Source organism: Hypomesus transpacificus, unplaced genomic scaffold, assembly GCF_021917145.1.
Source record: "Hypomesus transpacificus isolate Combined female unplaced genomic scaffold, fHypTra1 scaffold_61, whole genome shotgun sequence".
NCBI classification, from domain to species: domain Eukaryota; kingdom Metazoa; phylum Chordata; class Actinopteri; order Osmeriformes; family Osmeridae; genus Hypomesus; species Hypomesus transpacificus.
In genome coordinates, this window is record NW_025814034.1 from 1,203,515 (window position 1) to 1,225,641 (window position 22,127).

The 22,127-nt window shown below is 49.5% G+C and overlaps 2 protein-coding genes across 2 annotated transcripts; one reads left to right on the top strand and one right to left on the bottom strand.

Moving 5' to 3' along the window:
• Positions 1–175: 175 nt before the first annotated feature.
• Positions 176–7,955, bottom strand: mepceb (methylphosphate capping enzyme b). Its single transcript, XM_047017574.1, is given in 6 exon segments — positions 176–1,391; positions 1,735–1,849; positions 2,485–2,691; positions 4,456–4,720; positions 4,722–6,016; positions 6,972–7,955. Coding segments are annotated over 5 exon segments (1,887 nt in total). The 5' UTR covers positions 5,969–6,016; positions 6,972–7,955; the 3' UTR covers positions 176–1,338.
• Positions 6,595–18,739, top strand: LOC124465907 (zinc finger CW-type PWWP domain protein 1-like). Its single transcript, XM_047017557.1, has 12 exons — positions 6,595–6,626; positions 9,014–9,065; positions 10,218–10,287; positions 10,484–10,550; positions 11,605–11,681; positions 12,078–12,188; positions 13,092–13,206; positions 13,367–13,442; positions 13,577–13,681; positions 15,489–15,569; positions 16,844–16,919; positions 17,805–18,739. The coding sequence occupies exons 4-12, from the start codon at positions 10,498–10,500 to the stop codon at positions 17,954–17,956; spliced, it is 846 nt and encodes a 281-aa protein (XP_046873513.1). The 5' UTR covers positions 6,595–6,626; positions 9,014–9,065; positions 10,218–10,287; positions 10,484–10,497; the 3' UTR covers positions 17,957–18,739.
• Positions 18,740–22,127: the final 3,388 nt, after the last annotated feature.

Consider the following 22,127-nt stretch of genomic DNA (forward strand, 5'->3'; position numbering starts at 1 on the left):
GGAGAGGTGAAGGAGGGCTATAGAGATGGAGGGATGGAGGAGAGGTGAAGGAGGGCTATAGAGATGGAGGGATGGAGAGGTGAGGTGAAGGAGGGCTATAGAGATGGAGGGATGGAGAGGTGAAGTGAAGGAGGGCTATAGAGATGGAGGGATGGATGAGGCCATCTGTTTAGGGTGGAAACATTGTGTTGAATATTCTAATCAAGTTTGGGACTAATGTGATTATGCTAATCAATAAACTACACAATATCATCAATATGTCTGAGTTTGTCCTGAGGTAACCAGCAGCGGAGTCAGCAGTTATACATCAGTTAGTGAGATGCATATACATGAAAATATATATTTAACGTTTTACATTGACGTTTTATTGATGTAGCAAACAGTTTTATCCAAAGTAAATATTAATACTGCATATAGAAACTACAGCAGCAACATATATCATAAGTATATAACTCTACGCTGTTTCATGGATCAGATACACGGAGTGGCCTGGTTAGACGTATGTTTGGAAATATAGTATATATGATCTTTAATATGAAAAGATTGAATATATAAAATAAATTGTGTTTTTCTGGTGTCTTCAGGCCAGGTCTGAGTCCTGTCAGCCTCTAGCCACACCTGGTGGCTGGAGAGAGAACTGCAGACAGGATTTAGAAGAAACTAAGGAAACAGGTTTTTACTCATAACCAGTCAGTTCATAACAACCAGTCTTCATAACCAGTCAGTTTATAACAACCAGTCAGTTCATAACAACCAGTCTTCATAACCAGTCAGTTTATAACAACCAGTCAGTTCATAACAACCAGTCTTCATAACCAGTCAGTGTAATTTGCTGCTAATAGAGAGAAAGGGCAGGTTAATCAATACACTTTATTGATGAAAAATAGAAACTACGACATGGTTAACACACACACTCTCTGACATAGTTAACACACACACACACACACACACTGACACACGCACACACACTCTTTGACACACACACATACACTCTGACACACACACACACACTCTCTCTCTGACACACACATGTGATATGTGTGTGTGTGTGATGTGTGTGTGTGATGTGTGTGTGTGTGTGCTAGGTGTGTGTGTGTGTTATGTGTGTGTGTGTGTGCTAGGTGTGTGTTAGGTATGTGTGATGTGTGTGTGTGTGTTATGTGTCTCCCAGTCTTCTGTGAACAAGCAGATCACGTGATCACAGAGCAGATCACGTGATCACAGAGCTGTCCAATCCTGTGGTCTAGCTGTCAGCATCGACCAATCAGTTTCTTGTAGTCAGAGGTTATCCAGTCACACACCAAGCCCTGGGCTGACCGCCATTTCCTTCCTGTTGTGTCACTTCCTGGAAGTGGGGCCTTTGTGGAAAAGGTAGATGGGCCTGTGGTAACCTGAAGACAAACACACACATACTAAATGGCTTGCTCATGGAGGAGGTCCCTGTGTCTGAGGGAAAGAGGAAGCGAGGAAGAGGAGGAGAGGAAGAGGTGGTAGGAGGAGAGGAGGACGAGGTGGTAGGAAGAGAGGAGGACGTGGTAGGAGGAGGAGGAGGTCCCTGTGTCTGAGGGAAAGAGGAAGCGAGGAAGAGGAGGAGGAGAGGAAGAGGTGGTAGGAAGAGAGGAGGACGTGGAAGGAGGAGGAGGAGGTGGTAGGATGAGGTACCTGTGTCTGAGAGGAGGAGGTGGTAGGAGGAGGTACCTGTGTCTGAGAGGAGGAGGTGGTAGGAGGAGGTACCTGTGTCTGAGAGGAGGAGGTGGTAGGAGGAGAACCCTCCCTTGGAGGAGGTCAGATAGGAACAGAACTTCTCCGGACGCAGACGAATGTTACGGAAGTTCTTCAACGTTGTCTCCTAGGAAACCAACAGCATACTATCATGTTGACCAGACCACACAGCTCATTTGTGAGTGTTTAAGGCCGTGTGTTCACACTTGACTTGTTTTTGTTAGAAAAAAGCGCCTTTTGAGCTCCTTTTGAGCGCCTTTTGAGCGCCTTTTGAGCTCCTTTTGAGCTCCTTTTGAGCGCCTTTTGAGCTCCTTTTGAGCGCCTTTTGAGCTCCTTTTGAGCGCCTTTTGAGAGCTTTCAGTGCGAGAATTCTGTAACCTGAACGGGAATCATACATTCTAGCGATACATCATTATCCGTTTTTTTCCATTGGTTACTTATTGACAGAATGACAGCTAGAGCCAGAGCTAGCTACTATGGCGGATAAAATGTAATTACTTGCTTTAGCTTTGGCGTTTGAGGAGCCAAACGTCACCCAGCACTTTAAAAAAAAGTTGAGAACATTTTTCTCATTAAGGCGTCGGGTGCTGCGCTTTTTTTGAAGTTTTTAAAAGGCGGACGCTTTTTCCTTTTCCCATAGGGTTGCATGTAAAAAGGCAGCGGTAAAAAAAAAAAAAAAAAAAAAAAAAAAAGTCAAGCGTGAACATGGCCTAAGAGTGTGTAAGAGTGTTTAAGTGTGTGTATACAGTGTGTCTGTCTCACCGAGGTCCTCTTGCTGTGACAGTAGCTGCTCCATGATTGGGCCTCGAGCAGGAAGTGTCCTCCAGGCTGGAGGCTTTGATAGGCTCGTCTGAACAGCCTGGTAACTCCCCAGTCACCATGGTGAAGATGCACCCACTTGGCCATGCCCAGACACAGGATGACATCATACTGCTCCAGCCCTGCCTCCCTGTCCATCACATAGTTGCCCTGGCAACAGACAGGGTCAAAAGTGAGTACAGCAGGGTAGAGTACAGCACAGTAGAGTAGAGCACAGTAGAGACACAGTACATCAGTGGTTCTCAAACCTGTCCTCAGGGACCACCTGTCCTGCATGTTTTAGATGTTTCCCTGCTCCAACACACCTGATTCAAATGCATGTTCGTTACCAGGTTTATGCAGAGCTAGATAACGACCCATTCATTTGAATCAGGTGTGTTGGAGCAGGGAAACATCTAAAACATGCAGGACAGGTGGTCCCTGAGGACAGGTTTGAGAACCACTGCAGTAGAGTATAGCAAAGTACAGACACAGTAAACTAAAGTACAGTAGAATACAGCACAGTAAAGTAGGCACAGTAGAGCACAGTAGAGTAGAGCACAGTAGAGACACAATAGAGTAGAGCACAGTAGAGACACAGTAGAGTACAGTAAAGTACAGTAAAGTAGAGACACAGTAGAGACACAGTAGAGACACAGTAGAGTACAGTAGAGTAGAGCACAGTAGAGACACAATAGAGTACAGTGTTTCCCCTAGGATTTTTTTTGCAGTGGGGGCAGGTCTGTCCCCAGGTCTATGCTAGCAGGGGAAGAATACAAGGCTATACAGGCTTTAATGAACTGAAAACATAAGTTATACGACTTACAGTTCTCAAGGAAGCACAAATGCAATTTCAACTGCGCTGTAAAGCGCGTTTCCGTGCAATTCTCCGACATGCGCTCTAACAATCACTGCTGTTAAACGGCCTCAAATCTTGTACAGCCCTATTTCTGATACCGTGGCGGCAGAAATTTAGCCGTGGCGGGTCGCCACGACAAAATCAACGTAGGGGAAACACTGGAGTAGAGCACAGTACAGTACAGTAGAGAAGAGTACAGTAGAGACACAGTAGAGCACAGTAGAGACACAGTAGCGTACTGTTGACTAGAGCACAGTATAGAACAGTAGAGTGGAAACACAATAGAGTAGAAACACAATACAGTAGAGTACAGTAGAGTGGATTTAGAAGGAAGAGTATTTAAGCAAGGCCCAGAGCATAAACTAGTTAGTTTGCATGTGTACACACACACATAAATAAATACACTCACACAGGTCTGACAGCTGCTGACATTACATAATGTTGTAAAAGGATACATGTGACCTAGATATGCAGAAGTACACACACAGTCTCTCTCACATGGAAAGAGACATTTGGACACAGTGGAAGAGGGAGAGAGTGTGTGTGGGAGAGAGAGTGTGTGTGGGAGAGAGTGTGTGGGAGAGAGAGAGTGTGTGTGGGGGAAAGAGAGTGTGTGGGGGAGAGAGAGTGTGTGGGGGAGAGAGAGTGTGTGTGGGAGACAGAGTGTGTGTGGGAGAGAGAGTGTGTGAGTAGGAGAGAGATTGTGTGTGGGAGAGAGAGTGTGTGGGAGAGAGTGTGTGTGTGGGAGAGAGAGAGTGTGTGTGAGAGAGAGTGTGTGTGGGAGAGAGTGTGTGTGGGAGAGAGAGAGTGGGAGAGAGAGTGTGTGTGGGAGAGTGTGTGTGGGAGAGAGAGAGTGGGAGAGAGAGTGTGTGGGAGACAGTGTGTGAGTAGGAGAGAGAGTGTGTGTGGGAGAGAGAGTGTGTGGGAGAGTGTGTGTGGGAGAGAGAGTGTGTGTGTGGGTGTGGAAGAGAGAGAGTGTGTGTGGGAGAGAGAGTGTGTGTGTGGGAGAGTGTGTGTGTGTGGGAGAGAGACTGTGTGTGTGGGATAGAGTCCCCCCCCCCAGACTGTCTGCTTACCGTGAGAAAGGTGACGTTGTGGGGGAATGTTCCGGGGTGGGGAGAGGCGGCCAGGGGGGGAGCAGCCAGGGGGCCCCTGGTCACCCGGAGACAGAGCGGGAAAGGGGCGTGGGTCTTCCTGTCTGGGTGGCGCCCCAACACTGTCAGTAACCTCTGTAACTCTTCTTCTCCTCTCTCCTCCCTCCCCTCTTCTCCTCTCTCCTCCCTCCTGCTTCCATCAACTCCTGCAGCTATCGTTTGTTTCCCAGGATCCTCCAGTGACCCACCCCCCCCCCCTCTCCTCAGCTTCCTGTGCGAGGCTTTGAGACAGGAAGTGCCGTACGTTCTTCCTGGCGGCGTGCACCAGGCGCTCATCCATGTCCACGCCCAGGATGTGGGCGGGGCCAAACCTGCGAGCGATGGCCAGGGTCATGTGACCCGTGCCGCAGCCAATGTCCAGTGCCGTCTTCCCTCTGAACCAATCAGGCTGCAGCATCTCGAGGCGGGGATCTTCCCCTGGCCCGACCCGCCCCTCGGCTCCGGCGCCGTAGCAACCGCGGTAGCCATAGTAACGACTGAAGTTGCCGTGGAGATACTTGTTTTTCTTCCTCGGAGGGGGTGCCAGCGGCTTGTGTCTTTGAGGCCCCGCCCCCAGTGGCGTGTGGAAGCTCGGAGGGGGCGGAGTCAGAGACGGAGGGTGCTCAGACCTGGCGGAGGTTGTGCGCCGGCGTTTCCGTGGCCGATGGCCATCAGCATGGTGACGGGTCTTGGAGGAGGGACCTGGGTGGGTGTGTCTCCGGGGCAGGATGGGCGGGACCACCTCGTCCCTGCAATTGATGGAAGTATTGAGCTCGTAGGGGAGAGGAGACGTCACACTGCCCTCTCTGGACGCTGCTGGTACTGCAACAGCCTGAGCCCCCAACACCAGCTCACCTGCGCCCTTCGACCTGGCGGAGTCCGAGAGGGCGTCGGCCCCGTGGTGCCTGTTCCTGTGCCTCTTCCTGCTCTTCAGGGGGGACAGCAGCAGCCCCTCTGGCCCCCCGCTCTTCAGGTTGAGGGGGTCCGTGATGTCACGGGGTACCAGGATCTGGACGGGGTCTCTGGCCCGCGCCGGCAGGGGAGAGCTTTGGGGTGTGGCCGCGTTCAGCGTGCGGCTCACCTCCTCATCCAATAGGGAGTTGAGGTTCAGTGGGTCAAAGATGTTCCCGCCCAGGAGGAAGTTGGTGGGGAGGGAGGGCTCTGATAGGCTGTCGCTGTTGGCACGGCGACGGCGCTTGCTGAAGCCCGGATGCTTGAAGCCAACGCCCACCGAGTAACGCCGCTTCGCCATTCGCTGCTGGGATGCAGGGGGTGGGGCCTGGGGTGGGGGTGGAGCCTGGATCCCATTTTTCGGACAGAGGGGGCGTGTCTTTCCTGGTTTGGGGACTAGGCTGTTGGATTGGTCGTTCAGAGCTCCACTCCCAGCCCCAGGGCATGCTGGGAGGACTGGGTCTCTGGAAAGGACAGTCTCTTTGTCCAATGACATCCTGATCATCTTCTTCCGGTAGGCGGGGCTCCGGGTGTGTTGACCAATGGCATGGAGCTGAGGAGAAAGAAAGGGAGGGTTTAGAGAGGGGCGTCAACTGGTCTGTTGTCTGGTCTGACAGACTTGTACTCACCCAGCCAGGGGAAACCACACACTCTGAAAGAGGCTGCGTATGTGTGTGTGTAAGAGGGAGACAGAGCGGAGTGTATGTGTGTGAGAGAGAAAGAGCGGAGTGTGTGTGTGTGTGAGACAGAGTGGAGTGTGTGTGTGAGACAGAGTGGAGTGTATGTGAGAGAGACAGAGCGGAGTGTGTGTGTGTGAGAGAGACAGAGCGTAGTGTGTGTGAGAGAGTTTGAGACTCACTCCCCACCCCTCACGTCACTACGCCTACTGAGTGTCTAGAAAAGAGCAGCTGATTTGCATAGCCACGCCTCTGTCAGACCTCATGAATATGTGCCCCCCCCACACACACACACACTCACTCCACCCCCTCCCTCTAACACAGTCCCTTTGCCCCCTTTCTCGCTGTCTCTCTCCCTCTCACACACTCACTCACTCTGCCCTCCCCTTACGGCTGTCAGCGCTGCGTCCCTCCGCCCTTCCTGCTGGACTATGTCTGCTCTCTCCAAAACACAACAAAAATACGCCCAACTAGTCTGTCTGACGGGTATGTAGCTAGCCTGCAAGCTAGCTTCCTCACTTCAGCTACTTCCTATGCAACTATGCAAATGTATCCATTTAGACAGAAAAAAAATCGAGTATCTAAGATTATCAAAAACGTCCTTCTGCAAAGCTGTCAGTCTGTGTGAGTGGTATGCAGGCTACTAGGTTGTTTAAACTCAGTACTGCCTCAAATCGTGTGAGTGTGTGTCGCTGGGTCTGTACGTTTGAGCATAGCCTCGGTTTATATATGCCAGTCCAAACACACAGAGGCGGTGACGGACACGGTAACCAGCGAATGGCGCCTCGTGCTCGTATCCGACATCCGTGATACCGCCAATAGGGCACTCACCGTGGCAGACAGGGCAGACTAAGTCCCTCCGTCTGTTAAAAGGGGTATCTTCCCGAATGCCTGATAAAATAGTTAAATAGTCTCGTTTGCCTTTGTTTTTTCGCAGCTATTTCCCGTATTCCGTCTGTAAACTCCAACTGAATCACCCCGCGCCACAGGCCGCAGTCCAGTATAGCGGCAGTTTCACGTTTTGACAGAAGAACAGGACACACGCGCAGGAGGCTGCCAGTCCCCTTAGCGCCTCATTAACAGCCGTTGTGGTTTTATTCTGATAGCGTCAAATCTGTTAATAACTGAGTCACTTCTCCAGGCTGCAACACGGAGGCAAATAATACAGAGAGGTGAAAAACCGTGCTGTTATTTCGTAATCACAATGAACAAATAAACATCTTGGATTACTCTGCCTCCCCTCTCCCACTCCCCTCCCCCTTCCGCACCCCTTCCACGTGCCAGGATCGCTAAGAATGATGGGAAATTGTGTTTTGGGGGGACACTTTTCAAACGATCGACATAACACACTGCCAATGGGTGAAATAGTGAGTCAAACTTTGGAGAGAGGACCAATTTGAGTAAAACTGAACAGTTTTCCTGTATGAATATCCTCACGCATGTGAATTAGTTAGCCTACATCACACTGTTGTTGTTGTTATTATTAAGGAGTTTGAGGAAGTCGAAAAGAAAGTGTTTGCTTCATGAGTTCTAATATACTAAATTGTATACCGAGTTATTCCAAATAGTCAGGAACTGGGAGTACATTATCAATCCATTTAATTAACTATATTTGTTGGGGTTAGGGTTAACTGTTACTTGACTCATACATTAAGAGGTATGGTGGTATATGAATACAGTGCCTTGGAAAAGTGCTAAACCCCCTTGCTAATAACAGGCACGCAAACAGGTCAGGGGTAAAAAAAATAAAAGGTGAGAAGGCTACGGCGAACCCCCGACCCTCTAGGGGGGTCCGGGGGCATGGTCCCCCAGAAGAACATTTATTACATTTTAGAGTTAAACGCATTAATCTGGTGCACTTTGAGAGCAAAAGAGGCTAATCTGTGCTCTTGTAAACAATGTCATGTTCTTTTAACCATACATTTTGTTGTATAGCATACATCATAAAAAACAATTAAACAAACAGGATTACCTGTGTTGAACGACTTTAAAAAGCAAAAGTCAAAAGCATCACTTACTGACAAGCTAACACACATCCAATAGACATAATTTCTACTAGAATAGAAGATGTAAAGTGGGTCTGTAAACCTCTCCCCACGCTGCCTCTGATTGGCTGTGAGGTGTAGGCATTAGGAGTGACGTTTGGTTCCAGAGCCAGTTGTAAAGTTGGGAAACACGGGTAAAATGCTGTGTTGGCCATGGCTACGACCCGCCACGACCCCCCCCACCCCAAAATAAATTATCTCATGGGATCTGCACGAATCACGTAAATTACCTATTTTGGTTTCATAAAGATGAGTCTCAGCTAAAGGTGAGGAGTTTGTATGCCTGTAATAAATCCCTAATTTCACTGGATAACAATGAATACATTTATTATGCAAAATATTGAATGAAGGAAAAAAATAAGGATGTCCCTTTCTTCATGAACTACCAGCATACAATTATAATAAACAACATTTTTGTTGTTGTAGTGCTGAGATGAAATGCTTAGCACCCCTAAAAAGGGTCTAAAAACACCACTGCCACCTACTAACGCAAATTCCTGGTATGTGTAAGTTTACACTGTAAACCAAGTTGGCAATAAATCCGATTCTGTAATGAATGAATAGATTGTGATGTGATTTAACGCAGCTGGTCAAGGATGACGATATCAAGGTGCTGCTGTGGCGGCAAATCATCATGTCAGGTTGTTTGAAAAGTGCGCGTGCCAACCGCCGTTTGTCAAGTTGACGACAGAAATCTCCTCAGAGTTAACAGTCCAGGAGATCAGAACCACATATAGCTAACTCAAGTATGTATATATCTATACGTTAACACCATATGTGAAACATCTCCACATCGTTTTCCTCAAACTCACCTTTCTCCTTCTCCAGGACGAACGGAAGGAGTATACTGTACTGTACGCCGGAATGGACACGGATAACGGTAAGCTAGTCCAGCTTGCTAACTACAGTAGAGACAACAACCTAGCAGGAATTCTGTCACCCAGAGAGAAGAGTTTCTGCGGTATGTTAGTTACTAAATACTTACTGTAAAACAATTATGGTCAAAGCTAGGTAGTTGTGTCTCTTATGGTCAAAGTGAGCTTGCTTATACGCTGTTAGTGTCTGAGATGGTGAAAACTTTTTTGCTACAGTAAGTAACGTTCGCTTACATACTAGTTTAATGATGAGTTTGTGTTCGTGTATTATAGCTGTAACCATAGCAGCCCAGAAAGAGAAGTTCAAGTTTGCCCCTCCTGTAGCCAAGTCCGGGAAGATGGGAGGAGGGGAGATAAAGGGAGATGGGGGTGGGAGGAAGATGGAAGCAGAGCCAGGAGAAGGGGAGAACCAGAGGAAGCGACCATGTTCACTGAAGAATGGAGAGAAGCCATCAGGGAAGAAGAGGGTGACACTAAAAGACGAGAGTTCAGGTGCTGGAGTGAGAAGTGAAAAGAGAGGATGTGAGGGGAAGAAAGAGGAGAGAGAGGGGCTGACAGTGAAGAAGTTAAAGAAGAATGGAGAGAGAGAGAAGAGTAAAAGAGAAGGGAAAAAGAGGAGAGTTAAGAAGGGAGAACAGATTCAAACAGAGGTAAGAGAAGAATGTTATCAGAGTTAGAGATGAAGGAAGGACAGAGGGAGGGAGGACAGGAGGCTAGGACTTGGGAGGGAGGAGGAGGGATGGAAAGATGAGTGGAATTAAATGTTCCTCCTGTCTAAATGGGCAGGGTGGATCAAGTTTCAGGGTAGAGAGCGAGGAATGGAGGCAGGGAGAGGGGATGTAGCTGGAGATAGGGATGGAGATAAATTGTTATCTTACTGTTGACAGCTCAGTGTAACCATAACTGCCCCCCTCCTCCCCTCCTCTTCACCCTTCTTCTCTCCTCCTCCCACATCCTCCTCTCCTCTTCCCCTCCTCTTCTCCTCTCCTCCCCCTCCTTTCCTCTCCTCCCCCTCCTCGCCTGTCCTCCTCCCCCTCCTTTCCTCTCCTCCCTCTCCTCCCTCTCCTATTCCTCTCCTTCCCCTCCTCTCCTCCTCTCCTTTTCCCCTCATCTCCTCCTCTCCCCTCCTCCCCCTCCCCTCCTCCCCCTTCCTCCAGTCTCTGTCAGACAGCCAGTATGACAAGCTCTTTCAGAGGGTGCTGGAACCCTTCTTGGATGTTTGCCTGGGTGGGTACACTCTCATCCCTCCATCCTCATCCCTCCATCCTCTCATTCTCCTACACTCATCTTCTCATCCTCCCTCTATCACCTTATACAAATTAATACATTTATATTATTGTATTCCTATATCCACTAATAGTAACGTCTAACTATTCCTCCGGTGTGTGTGTGTTGTGTGTGTGTGTGCGATGTGTGTGTGTAGAAGATGCTAAAGTGATGCTGAGTGAAGTTGAGCAGCTGCAGACCAGTATAGACCATGTCTCCCACAAGTGAGGCTCACACACACACTCCACAGACACACTCAAAACACACACACACTCCACGCCCTCACACACTCAAAACACACACACACACTCCACGCCCACACACACTCAAAACACACACACACTCCACGCCCACACACCCACCACGTCCACACACAAACTCAAAACACACACTCTCACACTTTAGCCCAGACACTCAAAACATACACATACACACACTCAACACATTCATCACAGACACACACAAACTCACCACACACACGTTTAGTGGTCCGATGCTGTTGCAGGGTGGAGGGGAGCAGAGAGACACAGAGAGTGGGGGGCAGCAGAGACACAGAGGGTGGAGGGCAGCAGAGAGACACAGAGGGTGGAGGGCAGCAGAGACACAGAGGGTGGAGGGCAGCAGAGACACAGAGGGTGGAGGGCAGCAGAGAGACACAGAGGGTGGAGGGCAGCAGAGACACAGAGGGTGGAGGGCAGCAGAGAGACACAGAGGGTGGAGGGCAGCAGAGACACAGAGGGTGGAGGGCAGCAGAGACACAGAGGGTGGAGGGCAGCAGAGAGACACAGAGGGTGGAGGGCAGCAGAGAGACACAGATGGTGGAGGGCAGCAGAGAGACACAGAGGGTGTAGGGCAGCAGAGACACAGAGGGTGGAGGGCAGCAGAGAGACACAGAGGGTGGAGGGCAGCAGAGACACAGAGGGTGGAGGGCAGCAGAGAGACACAGAGGGTGGAGGGCAGCAGAGAGACACAGAGGGTGGAGGGCAGCAGAGAGACAGAGGGTGGAGGGCAGCAGAGACACAGAGGGTGGAGGGCAGCAGAGACACAGAGGGTGGAGGGCAGCAGAGAGACACAGAGGGTGGAGGGCAGCAGAGAGACACAGAGGGTGGAGGGCAGCAGAGAGACACAGAGGGTGGAGGGCAGCAGAGAGACAGAGGGTGGAGGGCAGCAGAGACACAGAGGGTGGAGGGCAGCAGAGACACAGAGGGTGGAGGGCAGCAGAGAGACACAGAGGGTGGAGGGCAGCAGAGAGCGTTCAGTGGTCCCATGCTGTTGCAGGGTGGAGGGCAGCAGAGAGACACAGAAGAAGAGACTTCAGGACGAGGAGGAGGATCAAGACTCCGACTTATCAGCGTGTAGGTTCACCTCTGGAATCTCTCCCTCCATCTCTCTATATCTCTCCTCCCCTCTCTTCTCCTCCCCTCTCGTCCCCTCTCCTCGCCTCTCTTCTCCTCCCATTCCTTCCCCTCTCCTCCCCTCTCTTCTCCCCACCCCTCTCTTTTCCTCTCTTCTCCCTCTCCTCTCCTCACCTCCCCTCCCCTCTCCTCACCTCCCCTCTCTTCCCCTCTCCTCCCTTTCTTTCTCCTCTCCTCCCTTCTCTTCTCTCCACCCCTCTCTTTTCCTCTCTTCTCCTCCCCTCCCCTCTCTTCTCACCCCTCTTCCCCTCCCCTCTCTTCTCCTCTCCTCCCCTCCCCTCTCTTCTCCTCCCCTCTCCTCACCTCCCCTCACCTCTCTTCCCCTCCCCTACTCAGGTGACTGCTGGGTCCAGTGTTGTGCTCCAGACTGCAGGAAGTGGAGGAAGCTGCAGCCACTCACAGATCTGTCAGCTCTTCCTGAAGACTGGACCTGCCAGCTCAACCCTGGTACACACACCATACACACGCACGCACACACACACCACAGTGTTTCTGCTGTGTTGATTTTTCTGTGGCGGCCCGCCACGGCTAAATTTCTGCCGCCACAACATCAGAAATAGGGCTGTACAAAAGTTTTGGCCGTCTATCAGCAGTGATTGTTAGAGTGCATATCGGAGGATAGCACGGACACGCGCTTCACAGTGCAGTTGAGATTGTGTGTGCGTCCTTGAGAACTAAGTCGTATAACTTATGTTGTCAGTTCATTTAAGTCTGTGATTTTCGTTGTTTGTTGGCTATTCTTCCCCTGCTAGCGAAATTGCACGTCGATTCGATAGCGATTGCTGCCCTTGCTCACTTTTGTATTTTAGGCGCATTATTATGCGGAAGTAGTTTTAATTAATAAATAGTGGGTATATTGTTGTTATTTGCTGCAGAATGCTTAGCCTATCAAGATCAAATGAAGCAGACAGTGTACATGCTTTTGAGTGGCCTACCTGAATCGATAAGCCAGGCTACTGACCATTTACAATAAGTTGTTACGTCAATTATTAATTGGCAGCATTTATGCCATTTAGAACATACTTTATGACTGTAAGGTGTCTTTAAGTAGCCTAACTTATCTGCTTTAGGGGAAATAGGACAATAATATGTGCAATATTACATTAGCTTGGGGGGGTTCAGACAGACTTGCCCCCACTGCAAAAAAAGATCCTACAGGAAACACTGCACCATCCACACACTCAACACTCAACACTCAACACTCAACACTCAACACTCAACACTCAACACACAACACTCAACACTCAACACACAACACTCAACACTCACGTGTGATGTGTGTGGATGTGTGATTTGTGTGTGTGTGGTATGGTGTGTGTGTATGATGTGCATGCGTGTGTGTGACAACAGACAGGACCCGCAGTGTGTGTGCAGCCTCCGAAGAGTCCTGCTCAGAAGGAGAGGAGGTCTGGTCCAGCCTGGTACCTGGAGCCCTGGTCTGGGCCCAGCAGCCTGGATACCCCTGGTACACACACACCTTCTACACACACTCTATATAAACCATTACATACACTCACAGTCTCTAGATCTGCAGTCAAAAACTACCATTGAGCTATAACCATGAACGGTGTGTGTTTTATGTGTGTGTGTTTTATGTGTGTGTGTTTTATGTGTGTGTGTGTCAGGTGGCCGGCCATAGTGGAGAAGGATCCAGATACTAAGAGCTTCCGTCAGTTCAAGAAGAAGACTGACTTGGATCCTGTAAGATACACACACAGTATACACACACACAGTATACACACATATACACATACATATACACCTGCACACAAAGACAACACGTAATCATGAACATTAACACTGGGTGTGTGTATATATGTGTGTGTGTGGAGCAGTGCAGGTACCATGTGACATACCTGGGAGAGCCAGTGAGCAGGGCCTGGGTTACTTCATCCAAGATCCAACCCTACACACACCTGGACCAGAGCAGAGCTGTTACTGTTAGTAACACACACACACACACACCTGGACCAGAGCAGAGCTGTTACTGTTAGTAACACACACACACCTGGACCAGAGCAGAGCTGTTACTGTTAGTAACACACACACACACACACCTGGACCAGAGCAGAGCTGTTACTGTTAGTAACACACACACACACCTGGACCAGACCAGAGCTGTTACTGTTAGTAACACACACACACACACCTGGACCAGACCAGAGCTGTTACTGTTAGTAACACACACACACCTGGACCAGAGCAGAGCTGTTACTGTTAGTAACACACACACACACACACCTGGACCAGAGCAGAGCTGTTACTGTTAGTAACACACACACACACCTGGACCAGACCAGAGCTGTTACTGTTAGTAACACACACACACACCTGGACCAGAGCAGAGCTGTTACTGTTAGTAACACACACACACACCTGGACCAGAGCAGAGCTGTTACTGTTAGTAACACACACACACACACCTGGACCAGACCAGAGCTGTTACTGTTAGTAACACACACACACACCTGGACCAGACCAGAGCTGTTACTGTTAGTAACACACAGACACACACACCTGGACCAGAGCAGAGCTGTTACTGTTAGTAACACACACACACCTGGACCAGAGCAGAGCTGTTACTGTTAGTAACACACACACACACACACCTGGACTAGAGCAGAGCCGTTACTGTTAGTAACACACACACACACACCTGGACCAGACCAGAGCTGTTACTGTTAGTAACACACACACACACACCTGGACCAGACCAGAGCTGTTACTGATAGTAACACACACACACCTGGACCAGAGCAGAGCTGTTACTGTTAGTAACACACACACACACACACCTGGACCAGAGCAGAGCTGTTACTGTTAGTAACACACACACACCTGGAACAGAGCTGTTACTGTTAGTAACACACACACACACCTGGACCAGAGCAGAGCTGTTACTGTTAGTAACACACACACACACACACCTGGACCAGAGCAGAGCTGTAACTGTTAGTAACACACACACACACACCTGGACCAGACCAGAGCTGTTACTGTTAGTAACACACACACACACCTGGACCAGACCAGAGCTGTTACTGTTAGTAACACACACACACCTGGACCAGACCAGAGCTGTTACTGTTAGTAACACACACACACCTGGACCAGAGCAGAGCTGTTACTGTTAGTAACACACACACACACACACCTGGACCAGACCAGAGCTGTTACTGTTAGTAACACACACACACACACCTGGACCAGACCAGAGCTGTTACTGTTAGTAACACACACACACACCTGAACCAGACCAGAGCTGTTACTGTTAGTAACACACACACACCTGGACCAGACCAGAGCTGTTACCGTTAGTAACACACACACACACACCTGGACCAGACCAGAGCTGTGACTGTTAGTAACACACACACACACACCTGGACCAGAACAGAGCTGTTACTGTTGGTAACACACACACACACCTGGACCAGACCAGAGCTGTTACCGTTAGTAACACACACACACACACCTGGACCAGACCAGAGCTGTTACTGTTAATAACACACACACACACACCTGGACCAGACCAGAGCTGTTACCGTTAGTAACACACACACACACACACACCTGGACCAGAGCAGAGCTGTTACCGTTAGTAACGCACCCACAGAGTAATATAAGTAGTAATATAAGTAATGTACAAGTAGAGACTGGGCCTGGGACAGTAGTAGGAGATCTCTCAATCTGTCATGACACTGTGTGGTGTGTGTGTGTGGTGTTTGTGTGTATGTGTGTGTTTAGTCAAAGAGTCAGGAGAGCTACAGGAAGAAACTGAGTGAAGCTGTTACCATGGCAGCTAGGGCCCACAAAGCATCTCTGAAGGTGAAAGTAGAAAAGATCATTTATTATTATTATTATTATTATTACCACCAGATGGCAGAACACACACGTACACACACTAAGAGCCCGCTCTGTCTCTCCCTCCTCCCCCACCCTCTCCTCCCTCCCCCCCACCCTCTCCTCCCCCACCCTCTCCTCCCTCCTCCCCCACCCTCTCCTCCCTCCTCTCCCACCCTCTCCTCCCTCCTCCCCAACCCTCTCCTCCCTCCTCTCCCACCCTCTCCTCCTCTCCCACTCCCTCCTCTCCCACCCTCTCCTCCCTCCTCCCCCACCCTCTCCTCCATCCTCTCCCACCCTCTCCTCCTCTCCCACTCCCTGCCCCCCCACCCTCTCCTCCCTCCTCCCCCACCCTCTCCTCCCTGCCCCCCCACCCTCTCCTCCCTCCTCCCCCACCCTCTCCTCCCTCCTCTCCCACCCTCTCCTCCCTCCTCCCCCACCCTCTCCTCCCTCCTCTCCCACCCTCTCCTCCTCTCTCCTCTCCCACCCTCTCTTCCCTCCTCCCCCACCCTCTCCTCCACCACCCTCTCCTCCCTCGTCTCCCACCCTCTCCTCCCTCCTCTCCCACCCTCTCCTCCCTCCTCCCTCCTCTCCCACCCTCTCCTCCCTCCTCTCCCACACTCTCCTCCCTCTTCCCCCACCCTCTCCTCTCCCACCCTTTCCTCCCCCACCCTCTCCTCCCTCCTCCCCCACCCTCTCCTCTCCCACCCTCTCCTCCCCCACCCTCTCCCTCCTCCCCCACCCTCTCCTCCCTCCTCTCCCACCCTCTCCTCCCTCCTCCCCCACCCTCTCCTCTCCCACCCTCTCCTCTCCCACCCTCTCCTCCCTCCTCTCCCATCCTCTCCTCCTCTCCCACCCTCTCCTCCCTCCTCCCTCCTCTCCCACCCTTTCCTCCCCCCTCCCCCACCCTCTCCTCCCTCCTCCCCCACCCTCTCCTCCCTCCTCTCCCACCCTCTCCTCTCCCACCCTTTCCTCCCTCCTCCCCCACCCTCTCCTCTCCCACCCTCTCCTCCCTCCTCTCCCACCCTCTCCTCCCTCCTCTCCCACCCTCTCCTCTCCCACCCTCTCCTCCCTCCTCTCCCACCCTCTCCTCCCTCCTCCCCCACCCTCTCCTCTCCCACCCTTTCCTCTCCCACCCTCTCCTCTCCCACCCTCTCCTCCCTCCTCCCCCACCCTCTCCTCTCCCACCCTCTCCTCTCCCACCCTCTCCTCCCTCCTCCCCCACCCTCTCCTCTCCCACCCTCTCCTCCCTCCTCCAGACCAGATTGTCCATGTTTGGGTGGTTAACTCGTACCATCTCTGACAGAGAGAGCTCAGAGGACACCGATATAGCAGGTACACAACTATACACACCACTATACACTCTACTATACACACAACTATACACACTACTCTACACACTACTCTACACAGTACTATACACAGTGCTATACACACACAACTATACACAGTGCTATACACAGTGCTATACACACTACTCTACACAGTATTATACACAGTGCTATACACAGTACTATACACAGTGCTATACACAGTACTATACACAGTGCTATACACAGTGCTATACACAGTGCTATACACACTACTCTACACAGTACTATACACAGTGCTATACACAGTACTATACACAGTACTATACACAGTACTATACACAGTAATATACACAGTACTATACACAGTGCTATACACAGTGCTATACACACTACTCTACACAGTACTATACACAGTGCTATACACAGTACTATACACAGTACTATACACAGTACTATACAGTAGGGATGTGCATCTCCATCACCTGGACCTTGCCTTAAACCAGTCCTTCTTTCCTGTTGTATGTGTTCTCTGAATGTAAAAAAGGGTCAACTATTACTGGCAGTCAAGCTGCTGTAAACACTCATTTAACACCACACACTAAATTGAACTCATATGTCCTAGTTTAAGGTTTTTCTCAATGACTCAACTATCTTTCGTTTTACTTTGTCATACACAACAGGGATTTGTTTCTCGGAGAATAGCTTCCTATTCTTGCTAGAGGTACCGGTGGAGCTAGCCACTGCCTGTAGCCATAGCTCGTTCATTTCCAAAAACGCTGGCCGCAGTAAGTTATTACAAGTAGCAAAAAAGTATTGAGTCGTAGCTTACAAAGCGGAGCTCTAGAGTATTTGCTACAAACAAACCATCAGAACGCTGCCCTTAGAATGTTGGTTTGGTCTGTTGTAGTTCTTTCTGGGGATTCTTGGTGTTGGTCCGTACGCGGTGATAAAACTACAAATCCTGTGATGCAACACCTGCCTGCGAAATACATCTGCGTCTCCTCAGAGTTTGTTAAAGTTCGGCTCCGTGTGGAAAATGGGAAAGTGTACTTTCAATGAGACATGGCTACATCACAGCTGGTTACAAGCGGTACCCAGCTCCGGGGACGAGGCTTGCTGCAAACTTTACCCAAAATATATTCTACTAATGGGTTACTAATGTGATTGCTTTATCTGTAAATTAAATTAATGCTTTTTCAATAACTGAATTCATTCATCTTTTCAGAATTTCTTTGATTTGAATATATTTTTGGTAATGCGTCGTGTAGGTCTTAAATGTAAATCTTTATGGTCTTAACATTTCTTAAAAAGGTCTTAAATTTGATTTACTGAAACCTGCAAGAACCCTGTATATACACCTACTGTACCAGGGATGGAAATAAATAAAAATGTCCGCTGGCCACTGTGGCTGGGGGATTTCAAAAGGTACCAGCCACTCAATGTTTGTACCAGCCACTTTCTTGTTTTTAACTGACAATGTGTAACTGCATGTGAAATATAATATAAAAGATCTACAATACATAAGCAGTTTATTTAATCTCAAGTCTCAATGAAACACTAACACTCTTTCTTTCTTATACATACACAAACCACAAACTGATATACATTTCATTAAATGAGTAGGGTAGGTTAAACAACAAACTAACATTCCTCCACCCACCCTCCCCACTCCCAGTATAATTTACTCCTGCTGATCAGAATCAGATTCTGAAGTTTCAGAGATGCTTTCCTGAGCGTTCTTCTTCCATGTCAGGGCGAACAGCACCCGCAAAGCGGAGGGGTGTAGCTTCGCTCTCAGGGGGCTTATTTTGTATAGAACGGCGTTTTATACATCATCCCGCTTATTACACGGCTACTTGCCAAAAAAATAACTTAAAACAGTGTCTTTTTACAATTTCTGTTACCATTCGTAGTGTTGATCAGCAGAGAAATAGTTCGCCAAAGATGTTGAACTTCATAGACGTTGAACATTCTTCAGGCTTCAAATCAGCTGATGTCGCTAAGCAACGGAGTACGCTGGGGTTGAAAAAAGTTACCAGACTACTTACGGAGTGCTACGTAAAACGCGAATCTGAGGCAAAAAGGCCACTTTTCTTGACAGCGGTCAGTTATACATTACAACGGTCTGTTATCGAAAATATACATAAATATGTGTGGTGTGTGTATGTGGTGCTTGTGTATGTGGTGTGTGGATATGGTGTGTGTGTGTGTGGTGTATGTTGTGTGTGTGTAGAGGTGATGGAGCTGCTGTTGGATACGAGGAAGAAGGGCTGCAGCAGGAACAAGGTGAGATGTTACCTGTTACTACTGTTATTACTACTACTACTATTAGTTAGATGCTAATACTGCTATTAGTAGTAGTTAGATGACTGGTGTGTGTGTATTCCTTAGAAGGCCCCATCCAAGAAGCTGTGTGCGGAAGGAGAGGACAGGAAGAAAGAAGAGAGAGGAGAGGAGAGGAAGAGAGAGAAGGAGGGAGGAGAGGACAGAAAGAGAGAGAAGGAGGGAGGTGAGGGAAGGAAGAGAGAGATAGAGGGAGGAGAGGAGAGGAAGAGAGAGAAGGAGGGAGGAGAGGAGAGGAAGAGAGAGGAGGGAGGAGAGGACAGGAAGAGAGAGAAGGAGGGAGGAGAGGAGAGGAAGAGAGAGGAGGGAGGAGAGGACAGGAAGAGAGAGAAGGAGGGAGGAGAGGAGAGGAAAAGAGAGATGGAGGGAGGAGAGGACAGGGAGAGAGAGATGGAGGGAGGAGAAGAGAGGAAGAAAGAGATGGAGGAAGGAGAGGACAGGGAGAGAGAGATAGAGGGAGGAGAGAAGAGGAAGAGAGAGAAGGAGGGAGAAGAGGAGAGGAAGAGAAAGAAGGAGGGAGGAGAGGAGAGGAAGAGAGAAAAGGAGAGAGGAGAGGAAAAGAAGACAGGACTTTTTAAAGGACTTTTTAAAGGACTGAAACCTCTGGACAAGATGACCTCTCAGTCAGGTGACTAGAAGCTGTCTGTGTGTGTCTCCCCTACTCCTCTTCCCTCCTCTCCCCCCTGAATGTTTTGTAACCAAATGGAGAAGCTGCTGAGGGTGTGGCCTCTACCTGACCTCTGACCCTTTGTCTTCTAGCCCCACCCCCCAACCCAGACCAAACTGTCCCAAAGACTCCAGTAGAGGACAGGAGAGGGTTAGGGTTAGTGTCAGGCTGTTTTCTAGGGGGAGCAGAGGAGGAGATTAAACAGACAAACAAGAAGGTGGGAGGAGATGGGGGTGGAGGAAGAGAGGAGAGAGGGGGAGTTGGAGGAGGAGAGGGCAAGAGAGAGGAGGATGGAGGAGAAGGGGGTGGAGAGGAGGAGTTCCTGGATGAGGACATGGACATTCTGGGCTGCAGGGATGATCTGCTGAAGACGCTGTATGTTGAGGAAGAGGAGGAAGAATACTTTGTACTGGTGCTGGAGGAAGAGTAGAGGAGAGGAGGAGGGATACTTTGTACTGGTGCTGGAGGAAGAGTAGAGGAGGAAGGATACTTTGAGAGGGAGAGATGGGGAGGAAAGGTGTTAGAGCTGAGATGCTGTTGTGTTCTGCTGTTCTGAGTTTGATATTGTTATATATTTCATATATATATTAAACAATAACATCTGACATGTTCTGGCTCTGTGTTTTTTGTTATATATTTTTTTGCTTTTGGACAGTGGTAGCTAGAGACCAGAGGAGACGAGGTTGCTAGAGACCAGTGGAGACGAGACAGCTAGAGACCTGAGGAGACTAGGTAGTTAGAGACCAGAGGAGATGAGGTAGCTAGAGACCAGAGGAGATGAGGTAGCTAGAGACCAGAGGAAACGAGGTAGCTATAGACCAGAGGAAACGTAGCTATAGACCAGAGGAGACGAGGCAGCTACAGACCAGTGGAGACGAGACAGTTTGAGAGCAGTGGAGACAAGACAGCTAGAGACCAGAGGAGACGAAGCAGCTAGAGACCAGAGGAGACGAGGCAGCTAGAGACCAGAGGACACGAGGCAGCTAAAGACCAGAGGAGACGAGGCAGCTAGAGACCAGAAGAGACGAGGCAGCTAGAGACCAGAGGAGACGAGGTAGCCAGAGACCAGAGGAGACGAGGCAGCCAGAGACCAGAGGAGATGAGGCAGCTAGAGACCAGAGGAGATGAGGCGGCTAGAGACCAGAGGAGACGAGGCAGCTAGAGACCAGAGGAGACGAGGCAGCTAGAGGACAGAGGAGAAGAGAGGTCCTGCACACACGTCCTGGGCTAGACTGAAACCCAAGGAGCTGCCTCGAGGCCTCAGCTCTCTACCCACTGAGCCTCCAGGGGGCATGGAGGCTGTTTTTGCTTCTAGAATGTGTGTGTGTTTTTATATATGTGTGTTTATATATATATATGTGTGTGTGTGCTGAGGTTGGCTCTCTAACCCTTAAAGCAGTCTGAACGACAGGGTGGGGGAGTGTATCCATGACACACACACTTCCTACACACTTCCTGCACAGAGCAGACAGGAAGGAGTGTGTGTGTGTGTGTGTGTGTGTGTGTGTGTGTGTGTGTGTATGAGAGTTTAAGTGTAGAAAACAACTTTGTTTTTTGTTGAAATCACTTGTTTATTTCCTAGATGCATGTTTTCACAGGAAAAACAAATGTACACACACAGTTAATGTACACAGACACACACACATACACACACTGAGGGTAGAAAACAGGAAATGTTGAACAATAAGTCAAGACACACAGTAAAAAACACATCCTTTAACCAACACACACTATCTAGCTAGCCTGCAGGACTCAACCAGGACAGTGATGATCTGTCTCTGTTAGCATGCTAGGTAGCGTGCTAACCTGTTAGCATAGGGTTTTCTGGATGCTGATTGCTGCTCAGCATGCTAGCCTGTTAGCATGGGGTTTGCTGGATGTCGATTGCTGCTCTGTCAGCTTGATAGCTAGCATTGTAGTCTGTTTGTCTGGTGTGTAGCTAGACATTCACACATCTGTGTGTGTGTGTGTTGAGTCATAACCAGATTAATGTCAGAGATCCCCCTGCATGGTGTAAAGAGAGAGAGAGAGAGAGAGAGAGAGAGAGAGAGAGAGAGAGAGAGAGAGAGAGAGAGAGAGAAAGGATCAGGAGAGGGGGGGTAAAGACACATCCTCTTAATCCCTAAACCCTAGCCCCTCCCCCTTTTCACCCATTTCTAATCTGCTGTGTGTGACAGGAGGAGACCAGCCCTCATATCTGCCCGGCAACGAGCTTGATGT